This window comes from Pyrus communis, chromosome 8, assembly GCF_963583255.1.
Source record: "Pyrus communis chromosome 8, drPyrComm1.1, whole genome shotgun sequence".
In the NCBI taxonomy this organism is placed as follows: Eukaryota; Viridiplantae; Streptophyta; class Magnoliopsida; order Rosales; family Rosaceae; genus Pyrus; species Pyrus communis.
In genome coordinates, this window is record NC_084810.1 from 21494399 (window position 1) to 21508915 (window position 14517).

Sequence of the window (14517 nt, forward strand, 5' to 3'; positions counted from 1 at the left end):
AAATTGCTTCGTTTTTGTTTAATATTTTTTTAAAGTACTATTTTATTTAATATAAATCGGTGATAGTCTAACAATTTTTTATATGCAATCCCACTACCATCTAAAGCGGTAACGTATTTTTAAATCATAGATTTAATAATATGTCAAAGTAAAAATGGTTAGCCAAATAATTCAAACTTGAGTTGAGATTTCAAAACGTTTGGTTGCTCGGTACTCCATCAACCCCTTCGGGTTCCATTCATAACCAGAAAAAAAAAATTCCACTTGACATCATCGTTTTCCTTTGAAAAAAACGTGAGAAAAAGGTGCCACAAGGTTAAAAACCATTGCTCAACTTAACGCTTCCACAGCTTTACCAATTGCCTGAGCTGCAACAAAAATGCCATGAAACCACGCTGTGTGGCGCCTCCTGCTTCTTGACTTCCACACCCTCCGCCCGTTCTCCCCACTTTGGCCTTCGTCTCTCCTCCACCACTCGTTTCTCTGGCGATACCTCAACCCAGTAGTGGATTGGGGTTTCTCTGTTCTCTCTCAGGTAGGCAGATTCTTCACCTCAAATCCCAAAGTTTCAATCTTTCGCTCTTAATTTCCTCAATTTTCACCAAACTCGATCTGGGTTATCGTCAATATTCTCAAAATTTGATTGCTATGGATCCAAGTTCTTATCAACTGCCCGATTCCAATTCCAATTTCATCGACCAGACACTTTCCCCCAATTTCAATGAGTACCCAAGCAGCGATCCTTTTGTGGATCTTACCTTTCTGTGCCAAAATCCCAGCAACTCTGCTCTGTCTCCGAGCTTGAGCCCCGAGGGAGATGACGGTGACTACTCTGACAGTGTGCTCAGGTACATAAACCAGGTGTTAATGGAGGAGGATATGGAGACAAAGCCCTGTATGTTTCATGACCCCTTGGCTGTCCAAGCCGCTGAGAAATCTCTCTTTGAGGTTCTTGGTGGGAAGTTTCCGCCTTCTCCGAATCAGCATCCGCTTAATTTTGAGAGCCCTTATGGTCGTTCTTCTGCAACTTTTAGTGATCATAGTGGAAATAATAGCTCTAGTCTTAGTTCTAGTACTAGCTATTGGGATGATTCTCGGAGTAGCGTTGATGTTATTGAGCATAAGGCCTCTATTTTGCAAAACCCAATTCCGGAAAACTTTGTTTTCCAGTCAAAGGCTAAGTCTCAGTTTTTGTCGAATGGGAATGGATTGGTGGGTTCTTATGTGAGTGACCCTATGGTTTCTAATTTGTTTGGTGAGAATGAATTGGTGTTGCAGTTTAACAGAGGGGTAGAGGAGGCTAGGAAGTTTCTTCCTAGAGGTCAATTGATTGTTGACGTTGAGAATAACAAGCCGTACACAGTGGCGAATGGAAAGGCTGAAAATGTGGTGGTTAAGACGGAGAAGGATGAAGGCGAGTATTTTCCTACTAGTTCGAGAGGAAAGAAGAGTCATGAGAGGGAAGATGCAGATTTGGAGGTTGGGAGGAGTACCAAGCAATCAGCTGTTTATGAGGATACGGAGGCTGATCTATCAGAGATTTTTGATAAGGTGCTGGTCTGTGGTGGGGGGAAATCCAAGCCTATTGTGAGTGAAGGTGAAGAAGTCTGTCTGGATGAAGCAAACAAAGCTCTGCAGCAGAATGGGCAATCTGTTGGAACTAGTAACGGAAAGACTCGTGCCAAGAAAAAGGGCGACAAGAAGGAAGTGATAGATTTGAGGACCCTACTGATTTCATGTGCACAAGCTGTTTCTTCTGATGATCGTAGGACTGCTAATGAGCTACTAAAGCAGATTAGGCAGCACTCTTCCGCATTTGGCGATAGCTCGCAGAGGTTGGCTCATTGCTTTGCAAATGGCCTTGAAGCACGGTTGGCTGGCACTGGAACTCAGATATATACTGCTCTATCTTCCAAAACAACGTCAGCTGCTGATATGCTGAAGGCTTACCAAACTTATTTTGGAGCCTGCCCATTCATGAGGGTCGCTATAATCTTTGCAGACCAAATGATTTCAAAATTAGCTGAGAAAGCAGAAACACTGCATATTATAGATTTTGGAATCCTCTACGGTTTTCAATGGCCTGCTCTCATCCATTGCCTCTCAAGAAGAGCTGGTGGGCCTCCAAAACTACTACGCATTACAGGGATAGAGCTTCCCCAAAGTGGTTTTCGACCTGAAGAAAGAGTCCAAGAGACAGGGCATCGTTTGGCAAAGTATTGTGAGCGGTATAATGTTCCTTTCGAGTACAATGGCATAGCAAAGAAATGGGAAGCTATCCAATATGAGGAACTCAAAGTCAAGAGAGATGAAGTGCTTGCTGTGAATTGTCTATTCCGGTTTAAAAACCTACTTGATGAGACAGTTGTGGTAAACAGCCCAAGGGATGCTGTTCTAAATTTAATTAGGAGCATGAATCCTGATATCTTTATCCATAGTGTCGTTAATGGATCTTACGGTGCCCCATTCTTCGTCACACGCTTCAGGGAGGCTCTATTCCACTTCTCTGCATTGTTTGATATGTTTGATACCAATATATCTCGCGAGGATCAGATGAGATTGATGTTTGAGGAAGAGTTCCTTGGACGAGAGGTTGTAAACACAGTCGCTTGCGAGGGCTCTGAGAGAGTTGTGAGGCCTGAGACATATAAGCAGTGGCAGGTTCGGAACATGAGGGCTGGGTTCAAACAGTTGCCATTGGACCGTGAACTCATGAACAAAATAAGGGCCAAGGTGAAACGGGGGTACCACCGTGATTTCATGGTTGATGAAGATGGAAACTGGATGCTGCAAGGATGGAAGGGCAGGATTATCTACAGTTCCTCCTGTTGGGTACCGTCTAGGTCTAGGTCTTGAAATGCATGCTGTTTAGAACTGAATTGACTTGCACAAATAGGCTTCTGTAGTTCTATACAGATGTATAGATAGTGCTGTATTTTGCAATCACCGTGCTGTCTAGGTGACAATGTACTGGTTGCTTATCGGTAACTTCTAGCACTGCATAACTTCGTATTAGAAATTTGATTAATGATGAACTATTGTAATGTTGAACATTGTAGTTTTCGTTTTGTATATATCTCACTTGAATCTAATCGTCAAATAAACGCAATTTTTTACTTCTATGGTATATGCCCCGGAGGATTTGGTTACCCTTTTCCCGTTCATCCAAACTTTTTCTATATGTCATATAATAAATAAATTTAAGTAGAAAATGCTTTGCATTTTATTTTTTTCAATACAAGTTATATAGTCTTACATTATGCGTTTTAAATATCTAGCGATATTTAGAACATTGACAACATCGTCAACCACAAAAAAAAAAAAAAAAAAAAAAAAAAAATTGCGTCAGCTTTGAATGGTGTTCATTGTACTCGCCATTGTGGTTTTGATTTGAGAACAAAAGGCAAGGAGATAACGGTGGCAAAAGGGTGCTTAGTCGACGATGTCCCTTCTATCGTACTCATATCCTTATGTTCTTATGTGTGCGTGCACCAACACGTTCACACGAGAGAACGAAAGCGACATGAGAGTGAGAACGCCGAGAAGAAACTAGAACGCTGCTGACTGCATGCGGTCCCATGGCCTTGCAAATTGCAAGTCGGCTGTCTCTAATCTCTGTCGAGGTCCAAATCACTTCACATCTCATAAGGTCCCAAAACAAATGAACTAATCTCTAGTTGGATCAATTATTTTTTAATAAAAAAATGAACATTAAATTTGTTGATGCACAAAAGCCGCTCAACCAAGTTGGGTCAAAGTCAAACAAAGCTCGAGTACGGATTTGAGCCTCTTTTTGATCTTTCATGTAGAGTGATTGAGTTAGATCTATATTTAATGAGCTTTGTATTGACAGATAAGAGATTATCTATTCTCTATTGCTTCTCATTAATGCAGGGTAAGTTAATCATGTTGTTCGTTATGAACGCCTACTTAGATCATCTTTCCACTCGTGTGCGTATCCAAATTCCATGTGTTTACACGGACATTGATTTGTATTAGAAATTTAGAAGTTAGAACAACCGAGTTTGACAGTTCCTGATTGTATTTGGAGCCGTTTCCTATGTGCTCGGTGGCTACATTGACGTTGTTGAACTTTTACTTGGCTCAAAGAAAAAACCTAATACAAATTAACCTTTGACCAATATTAAGTTCTCAATGTGATGCCACATCAAGACATGCACATAATTTCCGAGGCTTTCTGTCGACCATGCTATGTATTTGTTTGTTTATTTACTAACGAATTATCAATTAACAGACAACATATTTTGGGAAGGGGTGTATTTTTGCTCGCCATTTTAAATTATGATGTATGCTCACTATATATTTCATCATCTGTAACTGTGGTTAATTTTTTTTTTTCAAAATTGGAAAAGGAACATTTAATATTAAAGTTAATTAGAGTTAGTTGAAAGGACATTTGTCAAATGATGAGGTGTATGTTGAGCATACACCACAGTTATGGTGGTGAGAAAAAATGCTCCCTTTGAGGGGTGCTACCGACATTTTCACTAACCTTTGGATTTGGATATTTACACTTCTTTAAATACCACGTGTCATTTTATTACACAAAAAAAAAAACAAGATATTGACTAGGAATTAATAATGAAAAAAAAAAATTTAATTTCAAAAGACATTAAAGGTCCTTTTATTATTATTTTTGTGTGTGTGTAAACAAGTGTCATTTAAAGAAGTGGAAATGTCCAAATACAAATATTGGTGCCAAGATTGCTAGCATTTTTCTCAATTTAATAATTTATTTTATCTTTTTGTTGATCATTTTCCATGTTTATTTGAATAAAATTTCCAAGGCCCCGAATTTTGATAATCTCTCATATTCTTGCATAAATTTGTCATTGTTTTTCAGAATACGAGTGGTACATCACGTGTTATCATATTAGTAAAGGAAAGTTTTATTTTTTAATTTTTAAATTTTTAAGACAAATATTTCACGACTTGTACAATAACATATTATGTACCACTTTATATTCCGGACACATTGAAACATCAGTCCGTTTTCTTGAGGCCAAAGCAACACGTGAGAGATGCATATTGTGTTTTGACCTTTACCATGATATGAGGGATTAAGAAGCAAAATCAGTGTTTTCTTCTGATAAAATAATAAGGAAAGCAACACCTTTTCTGTCATCATCAACCTCTATTTTCCACCCGATTAGATCACAATCAGAAGACATCAATTTTTAATGTTATTCACAGTATCATGATAATGTGAACGGGGTTAAGGAAATGATTAGTAAATTAATTAAAAAAGATGAAAAGCAATAAGCATTCGTGCTCTTCAAGACAGAGGCTTGTTTCTCAAGTCAAGTTTCTTATGAGTAACCGGTGGCTTTTCGATCACAGGTAGTCTTGAGCTAGTTTGACCATGTCAAAGTTGCAAACAATCAAACAGATATACCTCACAAAATATTGGATTTTTCAATTTTTTTTCTAAGGGTCGGAAAGTCAACCTCTAACTCTCATAAAATACCCAAGATATATTGCAAATTTACATCTAAAATGTGTGAAGGTATTGTAAGTGTGTGAAAGTGTGAGCAGACTGAAATATGGGCATCAACATTGGCTTAAGAGAATAGAGCGCAACGTATTTCGATGGAGATATCTTATGTGTAATCGTTAAATGTATCGTATATCGTGGTTGTGTAGTATTCACATAATTTTGGATACGCAAGGCATATTGTATGTATATTTTTATCGTTTGAATGAGCTTATAGCTTATGAGTTGGGTAACTCTCATCTTCCTTTCATGTTCTTTTTCCAAATGTATTTTTCGACTTATCATTCAACACTGTTGGTATCGCGGTACTTGGGATGCTACTTTTGATTTTGTGGTAATTTCTACCTCAGTGGCAATGTCTATCCCATTGTTAACAACGATAGTTGCTCCTCATGAAAACAAGTGGTGTTCTTGGTCTTATGTTTTGGGCTTTTGTTTCGATGGAACTGTTTCAACATACTTTGTAGCTTTCAATAGATCAATCATGTTATGCGGATTTTTTGACCATCTGTACAAGTAAATTGTTATGTTGATATTGAAGCGCGAATTTCTTTTTTTGTTGATTGTGTGTATTTTCTCCTGTTGAAGTCAGTTTTGAGTTCAAAAATTTGTCTTATGTTGGAATTGGTTCCTTAAAAAAAAAAAAAAAAAAAAAACTAACTGTGTACATATCCAAATCATTCACATTAATTTGGTGTTAGCAATTTAAGTTCAAACAAACTAAATCGAATCGATTTATTATAATTAGTTTGATAACAATTTTAAAGAAAATTATAGCAATGATCCCTCAACTAAAAATTCATTACCATTGGTCCCTCAACTTATCAAAATGTGTAGCTATAGTAATTTTCATCAATTTCGTCACAATTTCGTCAAAATAAGTTATGTTGGAATAACCATTTATATAATAAGGGTCCCTCAACTCATCAAAGGGTGTAATTATGGTCATTTTCGTCAACTACGTCAATTTTTTTTGTCAAAATGAGTTATGTTAGAAGGACAATTGTTACAATTAGGTTAAAGTTAAGAGATCATTTCTCCAGTTGAATTAAAGTTGAGGGACCAATGATAATGAATTTTTAGTTAAAGGACTATAGCTGTACGTTTTAATGAGTTGAGAAATCAATGGTAATGAATTTTTAGTTGATGGATCATTGCTTCAATTGAGTTAAAGTTAAAAGATCATAGCTACAATTTACCCATAATTTTAAAACCGATCCAATCCGGGTATGTCAAAACTCAAAAGTAAGCAAAGTTCTATAGAGTGAACTGTTATTTTAAGAATCTTCCACTCTCCATGTCCCATTACCATAATCTGCAACACTGAAGAACAATAGAGAAGGACAGAGATTATCGAAAGAAAAGCAAAGGACAGAGTGGGACCAAGTCCATGGTTGCAAAGTCAAAACATGTGCATGACTAATTCACGGCCCGATCCACCGGGTTGCAAAAAGTGTTCAGAGCTCTCCCTGACTGACACATGCTCTGCTCCTCCAAAAAAGTTCGTGAAGCCACTCACCCCCACCAGTTTATACATATCAGAAAACCTCTTAATTTGGTTCCCTGAACCTAAAGACGGCCGCCTTTTGTTTTCACGTTTCAACGTTTTTCTTCAAGGTACGCCAGTACTTTTCTGTTCATGTTGTTCTCTGTCATCCTATTCAGTAAAGGTTCGATCTTTGCTTGTTCTTAGAGCCTTCCACTTCAAAACCTTTGCTTCCTGTGCAATAAATCTGCAAAAACTCTGATGGGTTTTTGTGGTTTTTCGGTTTTGCTTCTGATTTGTTCTTGCTAGCATGCTTTGTTCCTTATGGGGTTCCTTCTGAATTTCTCTGTGAGATTAAATCTTTAAATTTCATCACTTTTGTGGGTAGAATCTTTAGTTTTAGAAGGTTTTAGAGTTTAGAATTGTACCCAGGTACTGTGTTTTTCTGTGATCGTTATGGATCATCCAACTTTCAACGGAAGTCCTGATTACATGAATGGTTTCAGTATTGATGATCTAGCCTTCTCACCCAATTCAACCCAATTCTCAAATCTCACAAATGAATACCAATTTAACCAGTTCTCTCCGGATCTTAACTTTATGGACAATCATTTTTCCCTTCCACCCGATTTCGAACAGGGTAATATTGTTCCTGAAGTTAGTTTGACCACAAGTGGAGAGTCATTTGTTCCATCTAATAGTTTGAGTCCACCTGATGGAGGCTCTTTGTCTCTGCCTACGGCTGTGAGCGTCGGAGGAGTAGACAGTTCCTCCGATGACAATGATTTCTCTGAAGCTGTTTTCAAATACGTAAACCAGATTCTTTTGGAAGAGAACATAGAGAAAAAGCCTGGCATGTTCTTTGATCCGTTGGGTCTTCGTGTGACCGAGAAATCGTTCTATGATGTTCTTGGTCAACAGTACCCCTTTTCACCCAATCAGCAACCACTTCATATCAATCCGAATGTTGAGAGTCCCGATGGTAATAATTCTGGGAGTTGTGGTGATTGTAGTGGTAGTAATAATAGTCCTAGTCCTGGTACTAGCAATTCCATTGATCCTCAACGGGTTGGCGATTCGGGAGATCAAAAATCTTCTTTTCCACAAACTACCCTTACCAATGACAACCCTTTCCAGTTCACTTCACATTCGAGTTCACAGTTGTCTGTTCCTCTGGAAAATCGCATGACTAGCGTTGGTGATGGGCAGCATGTTGGTGGTGGGCAGCGCCTTGATGATATGCTACAGGGCTCCTCCGTAGAAGAGTTTGTGGCTCAGAATATATATACAGATAGTGATTCTATCTTGCAATTCCAGAGAGGGTTAGAGGAAGCTAGTAAATTCCTTCCGAAAAGCACTCAGCTGCTTGTTGATCTGGAAAGCAACACAGTGTCTCCAGAAGTGAAAGCAAGTGTGCCGATGGTTACTGTCCAGAAAGAAAAGAGTGAGAGGAAGAACTCACCTAATGGGTCAAAGGGAAGAAAGAATCGCGAGTGGGAAGATGTTGATCTCGAAGAAGGGAGGAGTAGCAAGCAGTCTGCAGTTTATATAGAAAAGACTGAAGAGAGTGAATTGTCTGAGATGTTTGACAAGGTGTTGCTGTCTACTGGTGGAAATAATGAATCTCGGTGTGACAATGTTGCTTTTAAGAATGAACCAAGCAAGACCTTGCAGCCAAGTGGACAGCCACAAGGATCTAATGGTAATGGCAGGAAGGCTCGTGGTAAGAAACAAGGAAAGAAGAAGGAAACTGTGGATTTGCGGAATCTCCTGATTTTATGTGCACAAGCCGTGTCTACCAATGATTTTAGGACCACTAGTGAACTGTTAAAGCAGGTTAGGCAGCACGCTTCTCCTAACGGTGATGGATCTCAAAGGTTGGCTCACTTCTTTGCGAATGGTCTTGAGGCTCGTATGGCTGGTACTGGCACCGGAACCCAAAAGTTTTATACATCCATTGTCAAAAGGTCATCAGCCGTTGATATGTTGAAATCTTACCAAGTTTATCTTTCAGCTTGCCCTTCCAAGAGAATGTGTATGCTCTTCAAAAACAAGATGATTTTGAAGATGGCCGAGAAAGCAACAACCCTTCATATTGTCGATTTTGGTATCCTGTATGGTTTCCAGTGGCCAATCCTCATCCAGCATCTTTCAAAGAGACGTGGTGGACCTCCGAAGCTGCGCATTACTGGGATAGAGGTTCCCCAACCTGGGTTTCGTCCGGCAGAGTGGATTGAAGAGACTGGACGTCGCTTGGCAAGATATTGTGAGCGTTTTAATGTACCTTTTGAGTACAATGCTATAGCTTCACAAGATTGGGAATCCATCCAACTGGAGGACCTCAAGACTGAAAGGAACGAGGTGCTTGCTGTGAACTGTATGTTTCGGTTCAAGAACCTACTTGATGAGACCGTTGAAGTGAACTGTCCAAGGGATGCTGTTCTACAACTAATCAGAAAGATGAAACCAGATATTTTTGTCCACTCTATTATCAATGGTTCCTACAATGCCCCTTTCTTTGTCACTCGATTTCGGGAGGCTCTCTTCCACTACTCTTCCTTGTATGATGCATTTGATATTAACATATCCCGTGACAATGAAGAGAGGTTGAGGTTTGAGAGTGAGTTCTATGGCAGGGAAGCTATGAATGTAATAGCATGTGAGGGCGTAGAGAGGGTTGAGAGGCCTGAGACATATAAGCAGTGGCAGGTTCGATGCATGAGGGCTGGTTTACAGCCGTTGCAATTGGACCAAGATTTAGTGAAGATTCTTAAGGATAAGGTGAAGGCATGGTACCACAAAGATTTTGTACTTGATCAAGATAGTGATTGGATGATTCAAGGATGGAAGGGCCGAATTGTGTATGCTTCTTCTTGTTGGGTGCCAGCGTAGGAATCTTGTAGAACATGCTTGTTTGAACTTCTTTGATAATTGCGATAGAAAGGATGATCAACAAACTAGGCAGAGGTACTATTTCATTTCGTATTTGAGTATTCTGGTTATCCATGTTGTACTCTAATATACTAGTCGGCTTTGAGGCTTTTGGCCTTAATCGAAGATATTATTATTTTGCAGGTACATTTTCGTCGAAGGAAAAGATGACAGAAATTTGCATCCACACAATGATCATGAATTGGAGTTTGAAAATTGAAGTCCTCCACCCGCAATGGAGAGAAGAGGACTTATGCAATCACATAGTTTGTTAAACTAGATTTAATTTAGAGATATTTTTCTTCACAATATTGAAATATGTCTCTAGTTTGATCAATGTTTTTTTATTTTATTAATAAAGATGATAATTAAATTTGTTGATGCACAAAAGCCCGCTCAACCGACTTGGGTCAAAATCAGCCCAAGCTCGATTACTGGCTCAGACTGTTTTGGGCATCTCTTTGACTCATTTAGAGCAACTGAGTTGGATCTATGCTTAATGAGTTTTGTATTGACAAATAGAGGATTATCTTTTCTCTATTTGTTTTGGGCATCTCTTCGACTCCTCATTTAGAGCAACTGAGGTGGATCTATGCTTAATGAGTTTTCTCTATCACTTCTCATTAATGTGAGATAAGTTGATCACGTTGTTCGTAGCATCATGTGAGTAAAGGTAAAACTTTGCTTGATGAATGCCTACTTTGGTCATCTTTCGACCCATGCGCGTATCCAAGTTCCATATGTGTTTAAGGGACTGGTTTGGTATTGCGGTGCTTTGAAAAAAAAAACATGTTGTGAGAATAAATTAATTTTTGCTGCTTCAAGTTTTCAGCTTTTTTTCATCCAAAGTTGTGAAAAGAAGCTGTTTATAAGTGTTGACCAAACACCTTTTTGAATTCAGTTTTATTTATTTAATTTTTTTTATTCCTATTTTTTATAAAAACACCTCAGTATCAAATCAGTACCTGTGAGATATGTGCCTGATTGATTTATATTATAAATTTAGAAGTTAGAACAACCGAGTTTGACAATTCCTCATTGTATTTGGAGCCGTTTTCCATGTGCTCGGTGGCTCCATTGACATTGTTGAACTTTTACTTGGCTCAAAGACAAAACCTAATACAAATTGACCTTTGACTAATATTTAGTTCCTAATGTGATGTCACATCAAGACGTTCACATAATTTCCCAAGTTTTCTGTCGACCATGCTATGTATTTGTTTGATTATTGACTAACGAATTATTAATTAGCAAACAAGGAGTGCTAGCAATACTTGCACTAATTTTTGTATTTGGATATTTACACTTCTTTAAATGACACGTGTTATTTTATTTCGCACACAAAAAAATGGCGAGGAATTAATGATGAAGAATAACAAATAAAATTTCAAAAGGCATTAAAGGTTTTTTTTTATTTTTTGGGTTAAACACGTATAATTTGAAGAAGTGAAAATGTCCAAATACAAATGTTGGTGCAAAAGTTGCCAGCATTTTTCTTATTTTAGTCATTTATTCTATCTTTTTGTTGACCATTTTTCTTGTTTATTTGAACCGAATTTTGATAATCTCTCATATTTTTGGAGAAATTTTTTTATTGTGTCCTAAACATGAGTGATACATTATTATATTAGTGGAGGAAGTTTTATTTTTAAAGTTGTTAATAATTTTTTAACACAAATGTCTCACCACTTGTATAATGGCACGTAGTGTACCATCCCATGTTTCGAGTACATTGAAAAATCTTTTCATATTCTTGAGGCCAAAGCAATGTGTGAGATGCTAGGAAAACTAATGAAAAATCCAAAAAAAACTATAGTTTTAATGAAAAAGGACAAATAAATGTATAGTGAATAGTACCAAGAAAAGATAAAAAAGTGGTTTTTCGTTAAAAGTGAACAATACCGAAAGTGTTTTGTTAAAATTCCCGATTATGTTTTGACCTTTACCATGATTAGAGGGATTAAGAAGCAAACTGTGTGTTTACTTCTGATAAAAGAATAAGGAAAGCATTACCTTTTCTGTTATCATCAGCCACTATTTTCCACCCGCTTAGCTCACAGTCAGAAGACATATCAAATTTTAATGTTATTATCATGATAATGTGAACGGGATTAAAGAAATGATTAGTTAATTAATTATAAAAAGATGAAATGAATGTTCATTCGTGCTCTTCAAGACAGAGGCTTGTTCCACAAGTCAAGATATCTTATGAGCAACCGGTGGCTTTTCGATCACCGGTACCCTTGAGCTAGTTTGACCATGTCAATGTTTCAACCAAGCAAACAAATGTAACTCATACAATATTGGATTTTTCAACATTTTCCAAGGGTTGGAATGTCAAGCTCTGACCTGTAAAATACCCAAGATCTATTACAATTTACATCTAAATAAACTAAAAGTGTGAAAGAATTGTACGTATGCATGGGTGTGAAACTGTGAGCAGACTGAAATATGGGCATCAATATTGGCTTAGAGAATAGAGAGCAATGTACTTCGATGGAGAAAAAACTTATATGTAATATTTAAGGGAAGTGTTATTGACACTCTAAAAATCTCATTCTACACTCCTCACAAGTGTATTTTTCTTTCCAAATATAAAAAGTTTGAAGTGTAGAATGAGATTTTTGGAATGCCAATAACAATTCCCATATTTAAATGTATTATATATCGTGGTTGTGTGCTACTCACATAATTATGGATATGCAAGACATATTATTGTTTGAATGAGCTTATGAGTCGGGCAAGCCTCACTTCCCTTTCCTATTCTCTTTCCAAATCTGTTTTTCAAGTTTTCATTCGACTCAGTTGGTATTGCGGTATCTGGGACGCTACTTTTGATTTTGGTGGTGATTTCTACCTCAATGGCAATGTCTATTCCGCTATTAACAATGAGAAATGCTCCTCATGAAAGCAAGTGGTGTTCTTGGTCTTATGTTTAGGGCTTTTGTTGCGATGGATTTGTTTCAACCATAGCTTGTTGCTTTCAATAGATCTATCATGTTATGTGGACTTGTTGACGATCTGCATAAGTAACAATTGTTATGTTGGTATTGAATCACGAATTTTATATTTTATTAGTTATGTGTGCTTTTTCCAGTTCAAGTCAATTTTGAGTTCAAATTAGTCTTTTAGTGGAATTGGTTCTTAAAAAAAGGAAAAAAAAAAAAAAAAAATAAGACTGCGTACATATCCAAATCATTAAAAAATATTTTGGTTTTGGCAACAAATTATGATTAGATCGATAATAATTTTAAAATCGATCCAATTCGAGTATGCAAAGTTGTATAGTATGAACTGTCAAGTACATTATTTTAATAATCTTCCACTCTCTATGCCTCATTTTGAAATTCTGTTAACACTGAAATAGAAAAGAAAAAGACATATATTATTGAAAGAAACAAAGGACAGAATGGGGCCAAATCTATGTTTCCAAAGTCAAACATGGCATATTGTATGCAAGTTTTTATCATTTGAATGAGCTTATAGCTTATGAGTCGAGCAATCCTCACCTTCCCTCTCTGTTCTCTTTCCAAATGTATTTTTTGAATTATCATTTGATACGGTTGGTATTGCGGTATCTGGGATGCTACTTTTGATTTTGGTGTTGATTTCTACCTTAGTGCCAATGTCTATCCGGTTATTAACAACAATATTTGCTCCTCATGAAAGCAAGTGGTATTCTTGGTCTTATGTTTAGGGCTTTTGTTTTGATGGATTTGTTTCAACATACTTTGTAGCTTTCTAGATCAATCATGTTATGTGGATTTTTTGACGATATGTATAAGTAACAATTGTTATGTTGATATTGAAGCGCGAATTTAATTTTTTATTGATTGTGTGTATTTTCTTCAGTTCAAGTCAACTTTGAGTTCAAATTCGTTCCTACAAAGAAAACGACCATGTACATATATCCAAATCATTCACATTAATTTAACTTTGTCAGAAATTTAGTTCAAACAAACTAAACCAAATCAATTTATTATAATTAGTTAGATAATAATTTTAAAACTGATCCAATCACTCAAAAGTAAGCAAAGTTATTCAGTGTAAACTGTCAAGTGCATTATTTCAAGAATCTTCCACTCTTCATGTCCCATTACCATCTTCTGTAACACTGAGGTACCGTTTGGTACGTGGGACGGGACGGAATAGAGTGGGACAAGGCGTTCCGTCCCACGTTTGGTGCATCTAAAACGGGTGGAACGAGCTGTTCCACGGGACGAGTTTTGGGTGAATTTTCGTTCCACCTCACCCTCCTGGAACGACTCGTTCCACATCCGTGGAACACAAAATTATAACCTTTCCGTCTCCTTCTTCTTCCTCCTTGTTTCCATCTGAGGGCATCTTTGCTCCCGTTCCGTTCCGTTCCGTCCTGTCCTGTTCCGTTCTGTCCTGTCCCGTCTGCATACCAAACGATACATGAATAGAACAAAAGAAAAGGACAGAGATTACCGACAGAAAAACAATGGCCAGAGTGGGACCATGTCTATGGTTACAAAGTCAAACACGTGCATGACTAATTCACATACCGATCCACCCGGTTGCAAAAATAGTTCAGGGCTATCTCTGACTGACACATGCGATG

At 37.5% G+C, this 14517-nt stretch overlaps 1 protein-coding gene across 1 annotated transcript; it reads left to right on the forward strand.

Annotated features, from left to right (window-relative positions):
* The first annotated feature begins 291 nt into the window (after positions 1 to 291).
* LOC137743126 (uncharacterized) lies at positions 292 to 10643 on the forward strand. Its single transcript, XM_068483028.1, has 4 exons — positions 292 to 2843; positions 3060 to 3069; positions 7434 to 9968; positions 10077 to 10643. The coding sequence occupies exons 1-3, from the start codon at positions 649 to 651 to the stop codon at positions 9891 to 9893; spliced, it is 4665 nt and encodes a 1554-aa protein (XP_068339129.1). The 5' UTR covers positions 292 to 648; the 3' UTR covers positions 9894 to 9968; positions 10077 to 10643.
* Positions 10644 to 14517: the final 3874 nt, after the last annotated feature.

Bases quoted from the DNA above. Each gene is read 5' to 3' on its own strand.
- LOC137743126 (XM_068483028.1), top strand. From the start codon at position 649: ATGGATCCAAGTTCTTATCAACTGCCCGATTCCAATTCCAATTTCATC.